At 50.2% G+C, this 22633-nt stretch overlaps 2 protein-coding genes across 4 annotated transcripts; both read left to right on the forward strand.

Annotated features, from left to right (window-relative positions):
• The first annotated feature begins 822 nt into the window (after positions 1 to 822).
• On the forward strand, positions 823 to 10271 carry HMCES (5-hydroxymethylcytosine binding, ES cell specific). 3 transcript variants are annotated; one of them, XM_075320740.1, is made up of 8 exons: positions 823 to 924; positions 1158 to 1211; positions 1555 to 1756; positions 3795 to 3938; positions 4477 to 4596; positions 4738 to 4901; positions 6516 to 6708; positions 9384 to 10271. In XM_075320740.1, the coding sequence occupies exons 3-8, from the start codon at positions 1568 to 1570 to the stop codon at positions 9579 to 9581; spliced, it is 1008 nt and encodes a 335-aa protein (XP_075176855.1). In that variant the 5' UTR covers positions 823 to 924; positions 1158 to 1211; positions 1555 to 1567; the 3' UTR covers positions 9582 to 10271. The 3 variants fall into 3 exon arrangements, with proteins under 3 accessions (XP_075176855.1, XP_075176854.1, XP_075176856.1); XM_075320739.1 differs by lacking the exon at positions 1158 to 1211; XM_075320741.1 differs by lacking the exon at positions 1158 to 1211 and having other exon boundaries at positions 4477 to 4581.
• Positions 10272 to 12581: 2310 nt separating this feature from the next.
• Positions 12582 to 16970, forward strand: LOC142249699 (histone H2A type 2-B-like). Its single transcript, XM_075321500.1, has 2 exons — positions 12582 to 12662; positions 12736 to 16970. Exon 2 carries the CDS (start codon positions 12744 to 12746, stop codon positions 13122 to 13124), a length of 381 nt encoding a protein of 126 aa, XP_075177615.1. The 5' UTR covers positions 12582 to 12662; positions 12736 to 12743; the 3' UTR covers positions 13125 to 16970.
• Positions 16971 to 22633: the final 5663 nt, after the last annotated feature.

A 22633-nucleotide genomic window follows, 5' to 3' on the forward strand; every position in this document is an offset into this window, starting at 1 on the left:
GCCTGATTTGCATAATTTCACTGGATTTCTCTGCCTGATTTGCATGGAATTTCACTGGATTTCTCAGACATGCCCCTGGTGCACTTCCTGCCTGATTTGCATAATTTCACTGGATTTCTCTGCCTGATTTGCATGGAATTTCACTGGATTTCTCAGACATACCCCAGTGCACTTTCAGCCTGATTTGCATAGTTTTCCTCTTCTGGCTGATTAACATGGAATTTGACTGGACACGCCCAGTGCACTTCTTGCCTGATTTGCATATAGTTTGTCATTTTTTTTCAGACACGCCCCCAATTGTTTATCTGATTTCCATAGACTTTGACTTGATTTCTCAGACACGCCCCCGATGCACTTCCTGCCTGATTTATATAGAATTTCTCTGGATTTCTCAGACACGCCTCCTGTGCACTTTCTGCCTGATTTGCATAGAATTCCACTGGATTTCTCATGACTGGAACAGACGAGCGCCTGTGCAGCCACACTGCTGACAGTTTCCTTTAAATCCATATTTACTCCTATCTACAGCTATGAAATAATAGATTATAAAAACTGTCCAGCAACAAAGTCTCTCCAGCAGATATGAGACTACAGCTCCCACCCTGCCATGGTGAGAGTAGTTGTAGTTATGCAGCAGCCTGTGAGAGCCAACATTGCAGCCTCTAAGACAGACATTTTAGCATTGGAACTACAAGTCCCAGCATTGTACAGCCACAGAGTCACGACAGCCGGAAAGCACACTACTGCAGCACTGCTCCTTGGCCCAGTGATGCGGGCTGTCAGTCATTCTCTGGCCACGCCCCTTCCCTCTAGGTCATGTGACCTGTTATGTAGTCTGCTGCCCCGCCTCCTCCTCAGACTCCCGCCAGGTGTCCCGGTGCCGTGTGTGTCCGGTGCGGGCTGCTCGTCACAGGCGGATTACAGGTCAGAGTCTGGTCTAATGTGCACATTTTCCTTATTGCGCTGTTCTGCTCCCTATTTGTCGGGAAACTACAACTCCCGGCATGCCTTTATAGCTTGTGGTGGCCAGGGAATGCTGGGAGTTGTAGTTTCTTGACCACTACATTACATTTTATAATTTTAATATCATTTTCTATTTCTTTTGTTTGGAACCACAACCCCCATCGTGTGATGCCACTTCTGAAACCTCCCTACAGCGGCTCTTGTGGGGTTTCACATCGGTCCCAGGAGGGCTGCTACATAAACTGAAAGTAACAGCTTTTCACTTTTAGATTTTATTTATTTTTTACATCTTTTATTATTTTTCATCATTTTAACTTTTCCAGGTTTTTGTTTCTCTGCATTGTCAACTGTAAAAACTATAAAAAAAGACATTCAAAAATTAGACTTTCCTATTAGGCTATATGAGCTCACTGATGGTTTCTCAGTTAACTCGTTCTGTAAGGAGCAACAGACGGAAACAGCAGGCAGACGGTACAACGATCTCATTGAAATTCAATAGCAAATTAACCAGAAATACAGGAGTTTAAGTAATGGAGAAAATAAAAATTCCACTTCGGCGCCCGACCCCCTTTTAATACCTCTGTTTTTCAGGACTGATTCCAAGATGTGTGGCCGCACGGCCTGCACCCTGTGCCCGGAGGACGTCAGTAAATGTTGTGAATATAAAGACAAACAAGGGCAAAGAAAGTGTCCGCAATGGAGGGACGGGGACGCCGAGAAATACCAACCGTCCTACAATAAAAGCCCTCAGTCCAACAGCCCCGTCCTCCTGTCCATGAGGCATTTTCAGAAGGTAACGTCCAGCTGGGGGGGAGTCGGCTCTGGTATAGAGAAGGAAGGGGGGAGTCAGCGCAGGGGAGGAGAAGGGGTGGGTTGGCGCAGGTATGTAGGAGGAGGGTGGGGGACGGCGCAGGTATGGAGAAGGAGTGGGGGATGGCGCAGGTATGGAGAAGGAGTGGGGGACGGCGCAGGTATGGAGAAGGAGTGGGGGACGGCGCAGGTATGGAGAAGGAGTGGGGGACGGCGCAGGTATGGAGAAGGAGTGGGGGACGGCGCAGGTATGGAGAAGGAGTGGGGGACGGCGCAGGTATGGAGATGGAGGGGGGGACGACGCAGGTATGGAGATGGAGGGGGGGACGACGCAGGTATGGAGATGGAGGGGGGGACGACGCAGGTATGGAGATGGAGGGGGGGGACGACGCAGGTATGGAGATGGAGGGGGGGGACGGCGCAGGTATGGAGATGGAGGGGGGGACGACGCAGGTATGGAGATGGAGGGGGGGGACGGCGCAGGTATGGAGATGGAGGGGGGGGACGACGCAGGTATGGAGATGGAGGGGGGGACGACGCAGGTATGGAGATGGAGGGGGGGGGACGACGCAGGTATGGAGATGGAGGGGGGGGGACGACGCAGGTATGGAGATGGAGGGGGGGGGACGACGCAGGTATGGAGATGGAGGGGGGGGGACGACGCAGGTATGGAGATGGAGGGGGGGACGACGCAGGTATGGAGATGGAGGGGGGGGACAACGCAGGTACGGAGATGGAGGGGGGGGGACGACGCAGGTACGGAGATGGAGGGGGGGGACGACGCAGGTACGGAGATGGAGGGGGGGGAACGACGCAGGTACGGAGATGGAGGGGGGGACGACGCAGGTACGGAGATGGAGGGGGGGACGACGCAGGTACGGAGATGGAGGGGGGGACGGCGCAGGTACGGAGATGGAGGGGGGGACGACGCAGGTACGGAGATGGAGGGGGGGACGACGCAGGTACGGAGATGGAGGGGGGGACGACGCAGGTACGGAGGAGGAAGGGGGGGGTCGGCGCAGGTATAGAGGAGGAAGGGGGGGGTCGGCGCAGGTATGGAGGAGGAAGGGGGGGGTCGGCGCAGGTATGGAGGAGGAAGGGGGGGGTCGGCGCAGGTATGGAGCGAGGGGGGAGTTCACTAGAATAATTCATCAATGTGTAGATTGGGGGATCATGACACCTATTACTTCTCTCTGATCACTGCAGTCCTTGTGCCACAGAAGGCAGTTGGTCCCCCCACAATCACCTAATATAGTGGACCCCCGCAGCTTATAGGGTCGGCCATAACCTTCCTGCAGACGCTTGTACTTTGCACATGATTGTTCCAGAGCATCAATCAGTTTGCAAATTGTCTTTGGTGACAAAACAGTCCACTCCCCTTTATTCTCTGCAGCTCCCCTTTAGTGTCTGCAGCTCCCCTTTAGTGTCGGCAGCTCCCCTTTAGTGTCGGCAGCTCCCCTTTAGTGTCTGCAGCTCCCCTTTAGTGTCTGCAGCTCCCCTTTAGTGTCTGCAGCTCCCCTTTAGTGTCTGCAGCTCCCCTTTAGTGTCTGCAGCTCCCCTTTAGTGTCTGCAGCTCCCATGCTGTCTTTGGTGTTTTCTTGGTTACAATTACAAACAAATCCTTTATAGCCAAATCCTGCAGTTATGTGGGGACGGATAAAGGATATGAGACCCCCAGGAGCGACATGACTGTACCCAGCCCCCGTACAGATATTAGACTCAATGCCGGAGTTTTCTAATTTCTATTAAAAAATAAATAATTTAAACTTATTATGTAATAAGCAGTTTTGCAAATTTCACTTTTTTTATTATTTTTTTTTTTTATATTTTTTTTTTATAAATGTCCTAGAAGATTTTTTTTAGAAGATCTCTGCTTGTGGTTGGTGAATGGAAACCTTCGTTGTTTGCACTTTTTCTGCGGCTCTGTATGATCTGTTCTGTTTGGAGCCGTGATCAGATTGAGCTGAGATCTTGAAATCTGTGATCATCAAACCCTGTGTAAGCACTTTCTTCTCTTCCAGGATGCTGATTCTTCGGAGCGAGTCCTCGCCGCCATGCGCTGGGGACTTATCCCCTCCTGGTTCCCTGAAACAAACCCATCGAAAATGCAGTATAGCACCAACAACTGCCGCAGCGACACCATGAGCGAGAAGACTCTGTACAAGGCAAGTGTAATTTCTCATCAACCCAGATAGTACTGGGGTGCATGTTTCGGGGCCCCGCTGGCTGGGGTGCATGTTTGGGGGCCTCCATTGGCTGGGGTGCATGTCTGGGGATCCCCATTGGCTGGGGTGCATGTTTGGGGGTCCCCATTGGCTGGGGTGCATGTTTGGGGGTCCCCATTGGCTGGGGTGCATGTCTGGTGGTCCCTCATTGGCTGGGGTGCATGTCTGGGGGTCCCCATTGGCTGGGGTGCATGTCTGGGGGTCCCCATTGTCTGGGGTGCATGTCTGGGGGTCCCCATTGGCTGGGGTGCATGTCTGGGGGTCCCCATTGGCTGGGGTGCATGTCTGGGGGTCCCCCATTGGCTGGGGTGCATGTCTGGGGGTCCCCCATTGGCTGGGGTGCATGTCTGGGGGTCCCCCATTGGCTGGGGTGCATGTCTGGGGGTCCCCCATTGGCTGGGGTGCATGTCTGGGGGTCCCACTGGATGGGTTATCAGCTGTTCTTTATGCCTGTTTTTTTTTTTTTTTTTTCCTGCAGGGGCCGTTTTTTAAAGGCCGACGATGTGTGGTTCTCGCTGATGGATTCTATGAGTGGAGACGGCAGGACGGGGAGAAGCAGCCGTACTTTATTTACTTCCCACAGGTCAAGTCTGAACAGGTGGCGGGGTATATAAAAACGTCTCGTCTACTGAGCTATACTCCACTGTTTTCGAGATCTCTGCTGCCATTAAACTGACCGTTGTTTATGTTCCGGAGATTCTAAATAAATCTGTTTTGATTTGTATCTTTTTCTCTCCAGTCTGAAGACACTAAGGACGGTCCTGATGGAGGGAGTCAGCGGCTGCTCACCATGGCCGGGCTGTTTGACTGCTGGGAGCCCCCGGGTGGAGGAGGAGACCCTCTATATTCCTACACTATTATCACAGTGGACGCCTCCAAAAGTATGAACTGGATTCATGACCGGTAAATGATCCCTTCTCCCTTATCCGCACAAGAGGTCCTCCTGCGTGTTGCCCCTTCCGTGTCTCCCACTGATGTCAGTGGACATTAGTCTGTACACACAGCTGTATGTCCAGTTAGGGGGGGGAAGACTTGGATTACTGATTGTCTCGTGCTTACACCCCTTATCGGTTCGTCTTCAGGTCATGGCGCTTGTCATAGTGTAACTCGTGAAAGTGCCGACCTCTGATCGCTCTGTTTCGCGCCTCTGCTGCACGGTTTCTTGTTGACTCAGAGCCGGCGAAGCGGAAAGCGTCTCTGCCTGCACATACAGGGTCGTCAGGTCATTTCCCTTTTCTAGACTGAGATTATGTTTTTATCTTGTATTTCTGTATAAGATATATACAGTACCTACCAAAAGTTTGGACACACCTTCTCATCTCTAGAACAACTGTTAAGAGGAGACTTTGTGCAGCAGGCCTTCATGGTAAAATAGCTGCTAGGAAACCACTGCTAAGGACAGGCAACAAGCAGAAGAGACTTGTTTGGGTGAAAGAACACAAGGAATGGACATTAGACCAGTGGAAATCTGTGCTTGGTCTGATGAGTCCAAATTTGAGATCTTTAGATCCAACCACCGTGTCTTTGTAGAAAAGGTGAACGGATGGACTCTACATGGCTGGTTCCCACCGTGAAGCATGGAGGAGGAGGTGTGATGGTGTGGGGGGGCTTTGCTGGTGACACTGTTGGGGATTTATTCAAAATTGAAGGCATACAGAACCAGCATGGCTACCACAGCATCTTGCAGCGGCGTGCTATTCCATCCAGTTTGCGTTTAGTTGGACCATCATTTATTTTTCATCAGGACAATGACCCCAAACACCCCTCCAGGCTGTGTAAGGGCTATTTGACTAAGAAGGAGAGTGATGGGGTGCTACGCCAGATGACCGGGCCTCCACAGTCACCAGACCTGAACCCAATCGAGAAGGTTTGGGGTGAGCTGGACCGCAGGGTGAAGGCAAAAGGGCCAACAAGTGCTAAGCATCTCTGGGAACTCCTTCAAGACTGTTGGAAAACCATTTCCGGTGACTCCCTCTTGAAGCTCATCAAGAGAATACCAAGAGTGTGCAAAGCAGTAATCAAAACAAAAGGTGGCTACTTTGAAGAACCTAGAATATAAAACATATTTTCAGTTGTTTCACACTTTCTTGTTAAGTATTGCATTCCACATGTTGTAATTCATAGTTTTGATGCCTTCAATGTGAATCTACAATTTTCAGAGTCTTGAAAATAAAGAAAACTCTTTGAATGAGAAGGTGTGTCCAAACTTTTGGTCTGTACTGTATTTATATAATTTTTGTAGTTTGAGCTATGGAGGGATTATTGGGCGCCACTGGAGATGAATGGTCTTGTCACTACCTTCTCCGAGACCCCCTGCCTGACTCACCAGAATGGCTGCGGAACTGACGGGGTTGCAATTGTATGTAATGGAAAACGCCGTGGAATTAACAGCGCTATAAAAATGAATAAATGTATTATTATTATTATTATTATTATTATTATTATTATTATTATTATCTCTTCCTTCGGACTCAATTCTGCTCCTTTAATTCATTTTTGTCCTATCTCGGTTGTCAGGATGCCGGCTATTCTAGACGGCGATGAGGAGATCCACAAATGGTTGGACTTTGGAGAGGTTCCTGCTAAAGAAGCGCTGAAGCTAATACACCCCATCGAAAGCATCACCTACCACCCAGTGTCCACCATAGTGAACAACTCTCGGAACAACAGCCCTGAATGTGTCGCTCCCATCATTCTGCAGAAGAAGAAGGCAAGTCTGCAAAATGCGGCATAACCATTCCCCGACCGCGAGATAGATATAAATGATATTATTTTATTTTTTGCTCATTTAGTCTTTTCTTGTTGTTGTGCTTTTGTTTTTTTCCCCCTTCCCTTTTTCAAAGAGCTTTAACTAGATCTCTCCAGCCACATATGAACCATATGAAGACTATTTATTTTTCCCGTTCATTGTTTACTGCGTAGGTTTATTTGTCATGGCAATTTTTAAACATCCTTCCTTATATATCTACAATATACAATATTATATACAATATTTTTTTGCAAGGGAATCTGTAAGGTGATTTTTCTAGTACAATACTAATATTATCTGTAAATAGGTCTTAAGGAGACCTTTTAGGATCAGTAAATTTTATTGTTCTACCTTACCCTGTTATCTTGTTGTAAGCTCCATAGAAGTCAGAGTGACTTAGTAACTAGTCAAGCATATGTAAATACAAACTGCATATGCCCTGCTCCCTCCTTCCAACTCTGTGATGGTATAAGTGATACTAAATCCGAACTGAATTTGCCCTGCTGCCCCCACCTCTCAGAAGTGATAGTGAATGCAGTGGGAGGGGGGAGCAGTGAATATGCAAATTGGTATTTACATATACTTGACTAGTGTGCAGGAGACACTTAAGCTGGTGTCACACTAAACGACAGCGACAACGACGTCGCTGTTACGTCACCATTTTCGGTGACGTAACAGCGACCTTGTAAGTCGCTGTTATGATCGCTGCTTAGCTGTCAAACACAGCAGAAGCAGCGATCATAAGGTCGCTGTGCTACATGTGCAGAGAGCAGGGAGCCGCGCTTAGCGCTGGCTCCTTGCTCTCCTGCAGCACACATTGGGTTAATTAACCCGATGTGTGCTGCAGCTACATGTCACAGTTCAGAGAGCAGGGAGCCGCGCTTAGCGCTGGCTCCTTGCTCTCCTGCAGCACACATCGGGTTAATTAACCCGATGTGTGCTGCATCTACATGTCACAGTTCAGAGAGCAGGGAGCCGCGCTTAGCGCTGGCTCCTTGCTCTCCTGCAGCACACATCGGGTTAATTAACCCAATGTGTGCTGCATCTACATGTCACAGTTCAGAGAGCAGGGAGCCGCGCTTAGCGCTGGCTCCTTGCTCTCCTTGCTACAGTATGCATCGGGTTAATTACCCGATGCATACTGCAGCCACATGTCACAGTGCAGGAGCCGGCGCTGGCAGCAAGAGCGGAGGCTGGTAACCAGCGTAAACATCGGGTAACCAGGGAAAGTGCTTCCCTTGGTTACCCGATGTTTACGCTGGTTACAGCTTACCGCAGCTGCCAGTGCCGGCTCCTGATCGCTTCATTTCGTCGCTCTCTCGCTGTCACACACAGCGATGTGTGTGTCACAGCGGGAGAGTGACGACCAAAAAATGAAGCTGGACATTCAGCAACGACCGGCGACCTCACAGCAGGGGCCAGGTCGTTGCTGGATGTCACACACAGCGACAGCGACGGGACGTCGCTGCAACGTCACAGAAAATGGTGACGTAGCAGCGACGTCGTTGTCGTCGTCGTTATGTGTGACACCAGCTTTAATTCTATGGAGCTTACAACAAGATAACAGGATAAGGTAGAACAATAACATAACATTTACTGATCCTGAAAGGTCTCCTAAAGCCCTACTTAAAGATAACATTAGTATTGTACTACAAAATCACCTGACAGATTCCCTTTAAACCTTCACTTATATTAGGAGTCTCGAAGCTGCGATTGTCTGTAGTATTTACTGCAGTCCTTCAGTATTGTATATAGTAATATTTTTTTTAGTAATTATGACGATCTCCCATGAAGTTCACATTGGTGTACACAGATGGCAGCAACAGCTTAGGGTACTTTCACACTTGCGTTGTTTTCCTTCCGTTACAATCCGCCCTTTTGGAAACCAGCGGAATCCGTTAACGGATTCCGCTGTTTCCCATAGACTTGTATGGTTGACGGATTGTACCAAAAGGACCTGCGTTGCTTCCGCTGGGTGACGCTCCGTTGCTTCCGCCCAGCGGGAGGAACGCAGCATGTAACGTTGTTTTGAGCAGCGGAATCCTCAGGATTTCACTGCGCATGCTTTGCTTTTTTTTTTTTTTTTTAAATCACAAACTTTATTTTGTCTCACAGTGGCCGAACATCCAGCTGAGCGCTCGCCCGCCGGCAAGTGACAGCGCTCAGCTGAGCGCTCGCCCGCCGGCATGCTCGGCCGCCGGCAAGTGACAGCGCTCAGCTGAGCGCTCGCCCGCCAGCATGCTCGGCCGCCGGCAAGTGAGAGCGCTCAGCTGAGCGCTCGCCCGCCGGCATGCTCGGCCGCCGGCAAGTGACAGCGCTCAACTGAGCCACCAGCCGCCGGCTATTGAGAGCGATCAGCTGATCGTTCACAATAGTCTGCTGCCGGTAACTGTAAAGAAAAAAAAAAAAAAAAAAGCTTTCCGTTGTTTTGTACGATCCGTAGCATCCGTTGTTCCACTATATGCAACGCATCCGTTGCATCCGTAACACAACGCAATGCTACGGATCCCGTCCAACGCAAGTGTGAAACTAGCCTTAACAAAATAAGACTGTGATAACTGGTTCCAGTCCAGGATGATTGAGAATCCTTTGCCCGCCTGATCCACATTAATAGTCCTATGTGTATATTCTTACAGGAGCCTGCTCTCAGCGCCAGCAGTAAGAAAATGTTGGCATGGCTGCAAAATAAATCTCCCAAGAAGGAGGAACCAGAAGGGGTTAAACCGGCTAAACTTTCTCAGCTGGCTTTGTCACCCAAGAAGACGAGTGCCGGGTTAATGCACCAGTGGCTGAAGAAAGAAGGGGAGCCGTCACCTAAGAAGCCGAGGAGATAGTGTGGCCTGGGCACTACAAATACCAGCACAGCATTGCCTTGTGTACTGTATGGTTTTATACACTTTGTTAATGAGGTTCTGTTCCACGTTTCTGGTCTTTGCACCGGGACGATCCACTTTACACTGTTGGTTCCAAGTAAGAATCCACGACGATAAATTTAATAACTCGTCATAGAAGTCGGCACTTTTATAAGAGACTGAGCTGTGCCTGTATCCAACTGAAAAGGACACTGAGGGGAGGAGCTTTGTGAGTATTATCTGCTGCTTTAGACCAATCAGCATCACAGGCATTGTTCTCGGCAATGCTGATTGGTGCAGATCCATCTGCGCAGTGCTCCGCCCTTGTGTCCTTTTTAGTAGGATGCTCACAGAGTTTAAAGTCTTTGAACCTTGAAATATTTGTATTTCAGTCATTAAATGTCATCTTCATGATGGAAGGTTGTGTTTTTGTGTTGGTTTCTCCCAATACACGGCTGGTGCCTTCCTGCAGCTGATGGTTATGGAGGAAACAACTTGAAACTCGTCTCCTGACATTTCATTGATGACCTTTCTTTTAGCATTTTTGACCTCTGAAAGGGACAGGTGTATGTACAATTTTAATAGAAAATACAGTTTGTTTTTTTTTATATGTGTATTTTGGTCTTCTGATGTAACAAAATAAAAGTTTTAAGCCGTTGACTTAAATAAAACTGTTTTAATAAAAAAAAAATTGACTCTAGATTATATGAATAGGATCTGTCAATGGAACGGTCATGAATGTTTCCTATTACAATCACAATACATATTGGTGAGCGAGGAACGAAGGTCTATAAAATGAGCAGAACATTCAACAGGAAAATTTGGATGGACTCTAATCCTTCCTCTGCTATAAATTTAAAGGGAATTGGTTAGCAGGTTTTTGCTGTTATGTAGGGGCAGAGACCCTGATTCCAGCAATGTGTTACTTACTAGACTGCTTGGTGCAGTTTTGATAGAATTCCTGGGTTCTTTTTTTCTGCTGTAGATATAGCAGGGCTCGGACTGCTGAACTGTGTATAACCCCGCCCACACCATTGATTGGCAGCTTGTTGATAAATCACTGGTGGGGGCAGGGTTATACAGATTAGCCAGACTGGTCTAATCCTCTGTTTTAATAATCTGCTAATAAAACACTGATTGTATCGAAACTACGGCACATATCCTAATAAGTGATAAATCCCTGGAAACAGATAAATATAAGCAATTTTATGTTTTACTGCTTGTTAAAGTTTTTAGCCTTTCTTGAGATATTAACGCTTTTGTTTACAGCTTGTTGCCTTAGAGACCAACCACTCCTGCTAGACAGCAGTCCCTCCACAATTCTTCTTAGAGCTCTTTCTCTTGAGCACTACTTTGAAGCTGCCAGGATTGCTGGAACGCGCCGTTACCTCCCGATCTCACCCAAGCGTAAGGCTATGTGCCCACGGGGACAGTGTCCTGCGGATATATCAGCAGGACATTCCGCAGGAGCTCCCAGAAATCCGCAGCACAACTTTGTCTGTTTCCATGCTGCGGTTTTCTTGCGGAATGTCGTGCGGATATGGTGCGGGCATTCTGCATTGAGGATACAGTACCATGGCTTCGGCACTGCATCCTCAATGCAGAACAAGTGCTGCAGTGATCGGGTGTTCATACTTACCTCCATCATGCAGCACCTCGCTTTCCGGCAGCCGGGTCAGTCTGTCATCGTCTGCTGCACTGTGCAGGAGAAGGTGGGCGGGCCTGAACTAGCTCCGGCTGTCACATGACCGGAGCTTGTGCAGGCCCCGCCCACCTCTTCCTTCCTGTACCTGGATCCACTGCGCTGCTGTACACCGGACGGAGAAAGTGACTCGGGTGTCTGCTATCAAGGCAGGTAAGTATATGGGACCCTGCGGAGAAATCCGCAGGAATAATTGATATGCTGCTGATTTTTCCGCAGGGAAATCCGCATTATTTCCGCTGCGGAAAAATCCGCAGCGTGGGCATAGCATTTCCCAAATGCCATAGAAATGGCTGGGGAGTAGCTGTGCTGCAGATTTTTGAAAAATCCGCGGAATTTCCGCGAAAAATCCGCGGCAAATTCCGCGCATTTTCCGCAGCGTGGGCACATAGCCTTAGTGCAGTGCTCACAATCTCTGTAGCAGCGGTGGTCGGTCTCCAAGGCAACAAGCTGTAAACAAAAGTTAAGTGTTAATATCTCAAGGACGGCTGCAAATTTTAATAAGCAGTAAATTGCAAAAGTGCTTGTTTTTATAAGTTCTTTCTGATAATATTCATCTATGAGAGTGGGAATAATCCTACAATAATGGGGGAACTGATAGGTTCAGTTTAAAAAAAATAAATAGGGATCGGGTCAGTCTGGGGCCCCAAAACCTGATAGTGCAGGCTTCCTTATATTAGATCTGGGGATCAGGTACAAATATAAGCAAAATATCAAAAGGCCACTTTCATACACAAAGGCTGCCTCTGCTTTTCATGTCCCCCTCTCTTTCCCATTAATAATAATCTTTCTATAGCGCCAACATATTCCGCAGCGCTTTACAATTCAGGAGGATTGTATACAAGCAAGTAACAGAAAATACAATATTTAGAGGAAAAAAAAATAATTTTACTCCTTGGGGGCTCCGAGCGTAGTTTTAAATATAATGTCATTTCTTGGGGGGGGGGGGGGTCCTCGTAGTTATTACACAACAGTTAAAGGGTTAATTAAATGGGCCATGGATAAAGATGTATATCATTTAAAGATGGTTACCAATAATTCGCCATTAGCAGACGTTTCTTAGTCTCAATATAGTTTAGGAAACTTTTCCACCAATCAGACCGCAGGATCCTTTCTATCAGTTTTTGGAACGTTCGATACAAAACAACAGAACGCGGAGACTAAGGAGGGGGCGTGTCTATGCAAATCAAGGATGACGGGTTGTCCACTGAGAAGGGGGGCGCTGGAATACTAACCAATCAGTGTGTTCAGCGCTGTAGGCTAGGCTGGAGTGGGCGGGGCTTGGCGGCAGTACAGCGCTGACCGTGGCGGAGGGCAGATCTCTCGACGGGTGATCCCGGATAACGCGTTTACCGAGCACGGTACGTCCCCGCCGGCCGCGCGCCCCGCGCTACTCCCGACACCCTCCGCTAATGGTGCGTCTCTCCCCCGCAGGTGTGAACATGTCAGGACGAGGGAAATCCGGCGGTAAAGCCCGGGCCAAGGCTAAGTCCCGTTCCTCCAGGGCCGGGCTGCAGTTTCCAGTAGGCCGTGTCCACCGGCTGCTCCGGAAGGGGAATTACGCCGAGCGGGTCGGAGCCGGCGCCCCCGTGTACCTGGCCGCCGTGCTGGAGTACCTGTCCGCCGAGATCCTGGAATTGGCCGGTAACGCTGCCCGGGACAACAAGAAGACGCGCATCATCCCCCGGCACCTGCAGCTGGCGATCCGCAACGACGAGGAGCTGAACAAGCTGCTGGGGGGGGTGACCATCGCCCAGGGGGGCGTCCTGCCCAACATCCAGGCCGTGCTGCTGCCCAAGAAGACGCAGAGCTCCAAGAAATGAGGCGCCGGCGACCCCCACACCAGCACCGACCGATCTGATCGGCCGACCGCATCTGCATCACCCCAGATTTTCCTCATCTCCTCCTGCAAGGGTTAATGTCCATTAGTGCAAATTTTTACCCTCACAGGGGTGCAGGGGTTAACTCGGTCTTGCTCCCAATCGTATGCACAGGGCACAGTTCTGCAAGGGTTAAACCAGGGGCGTAACTACATAGGTGCAGGGGTTCCAATCACATCTGTTACCATGAGTTGTCAGTTACGCTGCGGGGTTAAACCCTGTCCCCTTGTGCACGGAGCGGTCCTCCAGGGGTTAATTCCTATCCTGCACCCAATAGACTTGGGGTTTCTCGGAGTGCAGCGGCCCCCAGGCCCAGACGCTTCTCTGCCTTAGACCCCAGTATTACCCTGCCCATTTATCTCATATTCTACATTCAGCCCCATAGTGACCCCTGTGCCCGGATCGGCCCCTGGAGCTCTCGGTGACCCTTGTGCCCGGATCGGCCCCCGCCGGAGCTCTCGGTGACCCTTGTGCCCGGGTCGGCCCCCGCCGGAGCTCTCGGTGACCCTTGTGCCCGGGTTGGCCCCCGCCGGAGCTCTCGGTGACCCTTGTGCCCGGGTTGGCCCCCGCCGGAGCTCTCGGTGACCCTTGTGCCCGGGTTGGCCCCCGCCGGAGCTCTCGGTGACCCTTGTGCCCGGGTTGGCCCCCGCCGGAGCTCTCGGTGACCCTTGTGCCCGGGTTGGCCCCCGCCGGAGCTCTCGGTGACCCTTGTGCCCGGGTTGGCCCCCGCCGGAGCTCTCGGTGACCCTTGTGCCCGGGTTGGCCCCCGCCGGAGCTCTCGGTGACCCTTGTGCCCGGGTTGGCCCCTGCCGGAGCTCTCGGTGACCCTTGTGCCCGGGTTGGCCCCCGCCGGAGCTCTCTGTGACCCTTGTGCCCGGATTGGCCCCCGGTGACCCCCTGTGCCCGGATGGGCCCCCGGAGCTCTCGGGGTGACCCCCTGTGCCCGGATGGGCCCCCGGAGCTATCGGGGTGACCCCCTGTGCCCGGATCGGCCCCCGGAGCTCTCGGGGTGACCCCCTGTGCCCGGATCGGCCCCCGGAGCTCTCGGTGACCCCTGTGCCGTGCCCGGATCGGCCCCCGGAGCTCTCGGTGACCCCTGTGCTGCGCCCGGATCGGCCCCCGGAGCTCTCGGTGCCCCCTGTGCCGTGCCCGGATCAATTCCCAGAGCTCTCGGTGACCCCTGTCCCCGAATCGGCCCTCGGAGCTCTCGTTGCCCCCCTTTGCCCGGATCAGCCCCCTCGGAGTCACTTCTGCTGGTGTGGGGGTGCAGCGCTCGCCCCTCTGCACTGCTCCCTCTCGTTCTGGATTTTCCATACTCTCCACCTTCTAGACTGTTCCCCCTTAGTTCCGGCTGTGGTCGCTCGTCGTGTTTTTAGGGTTCTCATGTTGTGCTGTATCGTAATGTTTCTCCAAGTTGTCAGGAAGGAGCCTACACAAGTTCTCGGTTGTCACGGACATGGCCGCTGCTTAACCCTGTCTGCACTGAGCAAAATGTCACAATGGCATTTATATTGGACCGTGGGGAGGGGGGTCAGATCTGGGGGCTTTTATGACAGGTTCTATAGGAACTTGTATGGAGGGGCAGCTTTCCGGGTGTATTGGTCACGCGCCATGAGAAGCGCATTTTTAATAATGTGAATATATATATATTTTTTTGTTTATTTTACCATGATGTACTGGGGATTTATCCCTTTAATTTTCATCTATCTTTGCAATGTGGTTCGGAAGTGGAGAAGTGCCCCTGTACAGAGACGTCACCCCAATACTATAACTGCATAGGTCCCACAGTGCACCCCAATACGGACCCCCTGCGGGTCCACATTGAATAGGCTCCCCATTAAAGTCTTAGCACCTTAGATAAGAATAATGGATGATCCTGAGCACTTTAATAATGTGTGCCAAGTATGGCTATATATATATATATATATATATATATATATATATATATATATACTGTGTATGATGTGCGGGTGTCAGCGCCCCGGCTTCATTATACGAACAGACAGAAACCACACAAGAAAAGTTATATAATGTAAGTACAGTCACTACGAGCAATATCTACAGCAAAGGTAACATACGTATCCTGGATTATACTCCAGAGCTGCACTCACTATTCTGCTGGTGCAGTCGCGATGTACATAAATTACTTATCCTGTATTATACTCCAGAGCTGCACTCACTATTCTGCTGGTAGAGTCACTGTGTACATACATTACTTATCCTGTATTATACTCCAGAGCTGCACTCACTATTCTGCTGGTGCAGTCACTGTGTACATACAGTACATTACATTACTGATCCTGAGTTACATCCTGTATTATACCCCAGAGCTGCACTCACTATTCTGCTGGTGCAGTCACTGTGTACATACAATACATTACTATTATACTCAAGAGCTGCACTCACTATTCTGCTGGTGGAGTTATTGTGTACATACATTACTGATCCTGTACTGATCCTGTTACATCCTGTATTATACTCCAGAGCTGCACTCACTATTCTGCTGGTGCAGTCACTGTGTACATACACTACATTACTGATCCTGTACTGATCCTGTTACATCCTGTATTATACTCCAGAGCTGCACTCACTATTCTGCTGGTGCAGTCACTGTGTACATACACTACATTACTGATCCTGTACTGATCCTGTTACATCCTGTATTATACTCCAGAGATGCACTCCGTACAGAATGACTCTCCCAGCAGAATAGTGAGTGCAGCTCTGGGGTATAATACAGGTAATGTACGTGCACAGTGACGCTTTCCTGTTTCATCTGTTCTGTATAATGAAGCTTGTGCCTGATTCCCCCATGTTGGTGTCTCCTGCAGTGATGCAGCAGGACCCGCTCACGTCTTCACCTCCATGCTGACTGTTCTCGGCGGTTTGTTCCCCAGAGCTGACCTGTCTCAGGAGCTGGGTGGGCAATGTACCTTTTGTGGGTTGATGTCTATGGAAGTTCTTATGTTCTGACTCCCAACGTGTTACTGTCCGGCGGCCGCACTGCGACTCCAAGAGACGTTTTGTGAATGGTCGGTGATCACTGGTTTATTATATTGTGTCCCATTTCTATACGTATTATACCGATTAGTATTGGCCCTGATAGTTTTGTCTCCGTTACAAGAAGCTTTCAGGGACCATCGTGTCTGGTTAGGTTGTAACGTTTCCGGCAAGGAAAGGGTTAACTTATTTCATTTCAGTTGGGGTTGAATTTAAAATCGGGGGCTGTGAGATGAGGCCCGGGAGGGGGGAGGGCTGTCGTATATGATGCTCACCTGGGGGTCACACAAGGACATGGTGTCCCATCCATCACATGTAAAAAATGGATCAAAACCATATTTTGGTACAAGTTTGATTCTGGTATGAACCCCTCAGCAGGAGCCACCCGAGAGCCCCTGTGAGCCGGGACTTGTACACAAGTTTAGGGGGGAGGAGTACTTGTACACAAGTTTGGGGGGGAGGGGTATGTTTTGTGTTTCGCCCCATGTATCACCAGCTCCACTAGTATAGTGAGCGTCGGACCCATCGGCAAGTGTCGCCACATTGCAGATGCGCCCCGTCCTGACCAGTCTGTCTTCTGGTGCTCTCGCAGCGGCTTGTTCTGGCCCCATTGACTTTGTGGACACTGAAGATGGTGATGGCAGAGGATTTCCGTTCTTTCCTATCTGTTTGGATCGTCTCGCGTCGTTTCTAGAAGCACTTTACTGAATAGCGTGCAATATTGTTTATAAATGAGAAAATGTCTTTTTCTATTTAATGTGTCAATAAATTTCCCTGTTTTAATTGAAACGTCTTCAGCCTTCGTTACTGTGTATTCTGTGGTCACCATGGGGGTCTGGGCTGGAGGGGTCTCCAGGAGGTTAATATTGACGCCCCGACCTCCGCTGAACCTCTTTGCCGCTGGAGTCTGCGGCAAATGTACAGCCCCCCCCATCATAGTGGTCGGACCCCCAACCGCTCTAATATCCATATATCCGGGAAAATCCCTTTAAGCATCTTAATCCAATGGCGGAGATTTATACTGTTGATACATTTGGTGCATCCTGTGACTACATTTCTATTAAGTCAAAATATTTTAATGGTGGCTCCATTCCCTCCTATGTTCTTCTGCTCAGCCGAGCTCCGGCCACCGTGTGTGTTGCTAATTGCATTGGCTCATTCACCACCGAACCGGTACAGGGGGGACCCCACCGAACCGGTACAGGGGGGACCCCACCGAACCGGTACAGGGGGGACCCCACCGAACCGGTACAGGGGGGACACTACCGGGCCGGCACAGGGGGTCACTATTAAACCTGTTCAGGGAGACAACACTAAACCAGTAGAAGTGTCCCTTTATTTACAGGAACAATAGGAGGTAACAAATATCAGACCCCCATGAAAATGATGGGACAATTGGAGAAACCCCTATAACTCTGTCCCCATGTTGTTACTCCGGTCTTCTGTAAGTCTGGGGGGCACCTTTCCAGCACTGAGCCCATGGTGGTGCCCTGTAGTTTTGGGCTGTACCAGCTGTCATTATGGGAAGTGACAGCTGCTGCTACAAACAACTGTGACGGGGCATTGTGTACAGTTCACTATAATGGCAGCTGGGCCATGAAACCCCTGCGCTGTCAGAGGGCGAGTTACACCGAGGACTCTGTTGGCATTTACGACACTAAGGGGGCCTCATTATAAATAGAAAATTCAGCTGTGACCCCAATGTAACAACTGTACTGTAAAGAGGACGGGGGTCCGCACAATACTGAGGGGCAGAGGCTTCTGGTGATGTGACCTCCATGGGACACTGCTCCAGCCATTGCACTACTCCCCCCACTGGGCTGCTGCTCAGAGCTGTGGTTTTATGCTTGGGCAGATCTTCTGCTCATTGTAGCAAAACTGATATTTACAGAATACAGTAATTTAAAAATAAACGGCTTTTTATTGTTTTCTTTTTGTTTTTTTCTTACTTAAAGCCAAGAATAGGGCATCATACCGGGGGTGGGGGGGGGCAAGGAAGTGTGTGGCACCTGCTAACGAACTAGAACAGCTGTTGTGTGTTTTTCGGGTGACCTCGTTTAGACCTTGTGTTTAGTTAAGGGGGATCTCTGATTTCTAAAAAGAAAAATAAACTTGTCAAAATATTTCTTAGCTCTTCTATCCCCAGATCTGACACTTAGCTTGGTCATTATATAGGGCCAGAATGGAAACACTGCACTGGTGCCCTTGGGCCGTACGACTGTTGCCATGGCACAGCGTTGGGAGGTGGCACAGCACTGGAAGGTGGCACAGCATTGGGAGGTGGCACAGCATTGGTAGGTGACACAGCACTGGGAGGTGGCACAACATTGAGAGGAGGCACAGCATTGGAAGGTGGCACAGCATTTGGAGGTGGCACAGCACTAGAAGGTGGCACAGCATTGGAAGGTGGCACAGCATTGGGAGGTGGCACAGCACTAGAAGGTGGCACAACATTGAGAGGAGGCACAGCATTGGGAGGTGGCACAGCAGTCGGAGGTGGCACAGCATTGGGATGAGGCACAGCACTGGGATGAGGCACAACATTGAGAGGAGGCACAGCATTGGAAGGAAGCACAGCATTGGGAGGAGGCACAGCATTGGGAGGTGGCACAGCACTAAAAGGTGATACAACATTGGGAGGAGGCACAGCATTGAGAGGAGGCACAACATTGGCAGGTGGCACAGCATTGAGAGGAGGCACAGCATTGGAAGGAAGCACAGCATTGGGAGGAGGCACAGCATTGGGAGGTGGCACAGCACTAAAAGGTGATACAACATTGGGAGGAGGCACAGCATTGAGAGGAGGCACAACATTGGCAGGTGGCACAGCATTGAGAGGAGGCACAGCATTGGGAGGTGGCACAGCAGTTGGAGGTGGCACAAATTGGGAGGAGGCACAGCATTGGGAGGTGGCGCAGCGTTGGGAGGAGGCACAGCATTGAGAGGAGGCACAGCATTGGGAGGAAGCACAGCATTGAGAGGCCGGCACAGCATTGGGAGGTGGCACAAGTGGTGGCACAGTGTTAGGAGGTGGCACAGCATTGGGAGGAGGCACAGCACTGGAAGGTGGCACAGCATTGGAAGGAGGCACAGCACTAGAAGGTGGCACAACATTGAGAGGAGGCACAGCATTGGGAGGTGGCACAGCAGTCGGAGGTGGCACAGCGTTGGGATGAGGCACAGCACTGGGATGAGGCACAACATTGAGAGGAGGCACAACATTGAGAGGAGGCACAGCATTGGGAGGGGGTACAGCATTGGGAGGAGGCACAGCATTGGGAGGAGGCACAGCACTAAAAGGTGGTACAACATTGGGAGGAGGCACAGCATTGAAAGGAGGCACAGCATTGGGAGGTGGCACAAATTGGGAGGAGGCACAGCATTGGGAGGTGGCGCAGCGTTGGGAGGAGGCACAGCATTGGGAGGAAGCACAGCATTGAGAGGCCGGCACAGCATTGGGAGGAAGCACAGCATTGAGAGGCCGGCACAGCATTGGGAGGTGGCACAGCGTTAGGAGGTGGCACAGCATTGGGAGGAGGCACAGCGTTAGGAGGTGGCACAGCATTGGGAGGTGGCACAGCGTTAGGAGGTGGCACAGCATTGGGAGGAGGCACAGCGTTGGGACGAGACACAGTGTTGGGAGGTGGCACAGCGTTAGGAGGTGGCACAGCGTTGGGAGGTGGCACAGCACTGGGACGTGGCACGGCGCTGGGAGGTAGCCAGTACGGTGACCCGCTGGCCACTGCTATAGAAAGATTGGAGGTTTGCCAGAGCCTTTGTGCCGGACCACCTGATAGAAGAGACGGTTGCCGCTGTCTTATCGGACCACCCTTAGGTGAAATTAATTGTGGAAAAGTGAAGAAATGGCTCATTCTGCTGCAACCTCCGCTCTGTAAATCGTGATTCTGTGGATTTTCTCTGCAGCGAGTAAATGAAATTTCATGAAATATTCACGACGCTGCTTCTGTGATATGGGGAGATTCGGTGAGCGGGGGAGGGGAGGGATCCGAGACCTTGTATAAAGCTGTTCTCCAGGACTATAACTGATCATTTATCCTGGTCATCAGTTTCAATCAACAGTGGGGTCCGGTGCAGCAAAAGACCCCCTACAATCGATGTACCGGGCACTGCAGCTTGTTGCCTGTATGTTATATATTATGCTGCAGCCGCTCATAGGAGCAAGATATGGAATATGGATTTCTTTCATTCTATTTAAAGGGAGCCTGTCATGTAAAAATAAAAAAAACGCTATTACCCTGCAGATATGGAGTTAATCTGCAGGTTAATAGTGTTCTGATACCGCACTAAGAGCCCTGCTGCTCGGAGGAAATACATTTTTATTCCTCCTGACAGCCTCGGAATTTCAGTAACAAGGCCCCGGCATGGTTTCAGTCAAGCTCTGTGCATAGAGAATGGTGGCTGTAGCCTGTGCCCCCAGGACTGACTGACAACCGGAGGTAAAATGATGCAATTCTAAGCTGGCTGTCAGTCACGCTCAGTGCATAGAGAATGGTGGCTATACCCAAGGCCCCCAGTACAGACTGACAGGCGGAGGCAAAACGATGAAATGCTGAGTCGGCTATCAGTCACACTCTGTGCATAGAGAGCGGTGGCAGTAACCTGTGCCCCCAGGACTGACTGACAGCCGGAGGTGAAATGATGCAATGCTGAGCAGGCTGTCAGTCAAGCTCTGTGCATAGCGAATGGTGGCGGTACCCAAGGCCCCAAGCACTGACAGCCGGAGGTGAAATGATGCAATGCTGAGCCAGCTGTCAGTCACACTCTGTGCAAAGTAAGCTGTGGCTGTAACCTGTGCCCCCCCAGGACTGACTGACTGACAGCTAGCGCTGTATTGATGCAGTGCTGAGCCGGCTGTAAGTGAAGCTCGTGCATAGAAAGCGGTGGCTGTAACCTGTTCCACCAGGACTGACTGACAGCCAGAGGTGAAATGATGCAATGCTAAGCCGGCTGTCAGTCAAGCTCTATGCATAGCAAGTGGTGGCTGAACCCAAGGCCCCAAGCACTGACTAACAGCTGAAGGTGAAATGATGCAATTCTGAGCCGGCTGTCAGTCATTCTCTGTACATATAGAGCGGTGGCTGTAATCTCCCCCCCCCCGGAGAATGACTGACAGCGAGCACTGTACTGATGTAATGCTGAGCCGGCTGTCAGTCATTCTCTGTACATATAGAGCGGTGGCTGTAATCTTCCCCCCCCCCGGAGAATGACTGACAGCGAGCACTGTACTGATGCAATGCTGAGCCAGCTGTCAGTCATGCTCTGTACATATAGAGCGGTGGCTATAATCTGCCCCCCCGGAACTGACTGACAGCTGGCGCTGTACTGATGCAATGCTGAGCTGGCTGTCAGTTAGTGCCGGGGTCAGTTTCAGACGCTGTTCACTATTCACAAAACAGTGACTGACATCACTCTGGCTTTGCCTTTATTACAGAAAGCCCGGAGCTGCCGGGAGGAATAAGTTAATTTCTTCCTGGCAGTGGGGCTCTCAATACGGCAGCAGAACACTATTACCTGCATATTAGCCCTTCTGTGCAGGGGAATAGCAATTTTTTTTATATGACAGGATCCCTTTAAAGGAAGATTTCACTCTTACAAAAGTCCAAAATATATTTACAGGGCCGTCTCCATCATCCACATCAGTAATGTGACTGCCGGGTGCGAGGGCTGAAAACGTCCCCGTACATCACGGCAGCCATGACTCTTGATTAATTGGCGTGGCACCGTATCACGTGTGTATAACGCCATTACAATGACATCAAGCTAGGATGGCCAATATACAGAAGAGCCGCGGATCCTGGGTGGTATATAACAGTTCTCAGGGCTCCCCTTTACTGATTGGGGGGGGGGGGGGTCTGCGAATTGATTTGCACCAACTCTGGTGCCAAATTATTTCACTAAGGCTATGTTCACACACTGCATCTTTTCTAACCACAAAGATGCAGCATTTTTGGCCACAAAAACACGCATGCGTTTTTAACACGTTTTACCGCATTTTTGCCCAATGCGTCCTTTATGTCAAATCTATTGACTGGAAGGGCTCAAAAATGATGAAAACTAGAAAAAGAATTGACATTCTGCATCTTCAAAAACGCAGCCAAAAAAAAAAAAAAAAAAGATGCCCAGTGTGGACCGCAAAATAGAAGTCTCAGACTTTACTGGGAGAAGGGCGTGCATTTTGGTGGAAATTTGTGACCTCAAAAACAATAAAAGGTGCCCTGTGTGAACATAGCCTAATGTAAAAAAAAAATTAAAAAAAAAAAAAATGAATTTCTCCCTGGATACACGCAGGTTACTTTGGACTCTGTTCTGGTTTCAGGAGTGACCGCTGCAGACGATCACTATCAGATAACCTAAACATCAATGTGAACAGGTGAAATGACTGCAGTAGCCAAATCCTATAAAACAGGGAAGCAACTGAGGAGGTTGGCTGC

This window comes from Anomaloglossus baeobatrachus, chromosome 8, assembly GCF_048569485.1.
Source record: "Anomaloglossus baeobatrachus isolate aAnoBae1 chromosome 8, aAnoBae1.hap1, whole genome shotgun sequence".
NCBI classification, from domain to species: domain Eukaryota; kingdom Metazoa; phylum Chordata; class Amphibia; order Anura; family Aromobatidae; genus Anomaloglossus; species Anomaloglossus baeobatrachus.

What these genes read in the sequence shown, in the direction of transcription:
- HMCES (XM_075320740.1), top strand. Translation starts at nt 1,568, where the DNA reads ATGTGTGGCCGCACGGCCTGCACCCTGTGCCCGGAGGACGTCAGTAAA. An exon ending in CCATGAGGCATTTTCAGAAG is followed by an intron (nt 1,757 to 3,794) that starts GTAACGTCCAGC and finishes CTTCTCTTCCAG; the next exon opens with GATGCTGATTCTTCGGAGCG. An exon ending in GCGAGAAGACTCTGTACAAG is followed by an intron (nt 3,939 to 4,476) that starts GCAAGTGTAATT and finishes TTTTTCCTGCAG; the next exon opens with GGGCCGTTTTTTAAAGGCCG.
- LOC142249699 (XM_075321500.1), top strand. Translation starts at nt 12,744, where the DNA reads ATGTCAGGACGAGGGAAATCCGGCGGTAAAGCCCGGGCCAAGGCTAAG.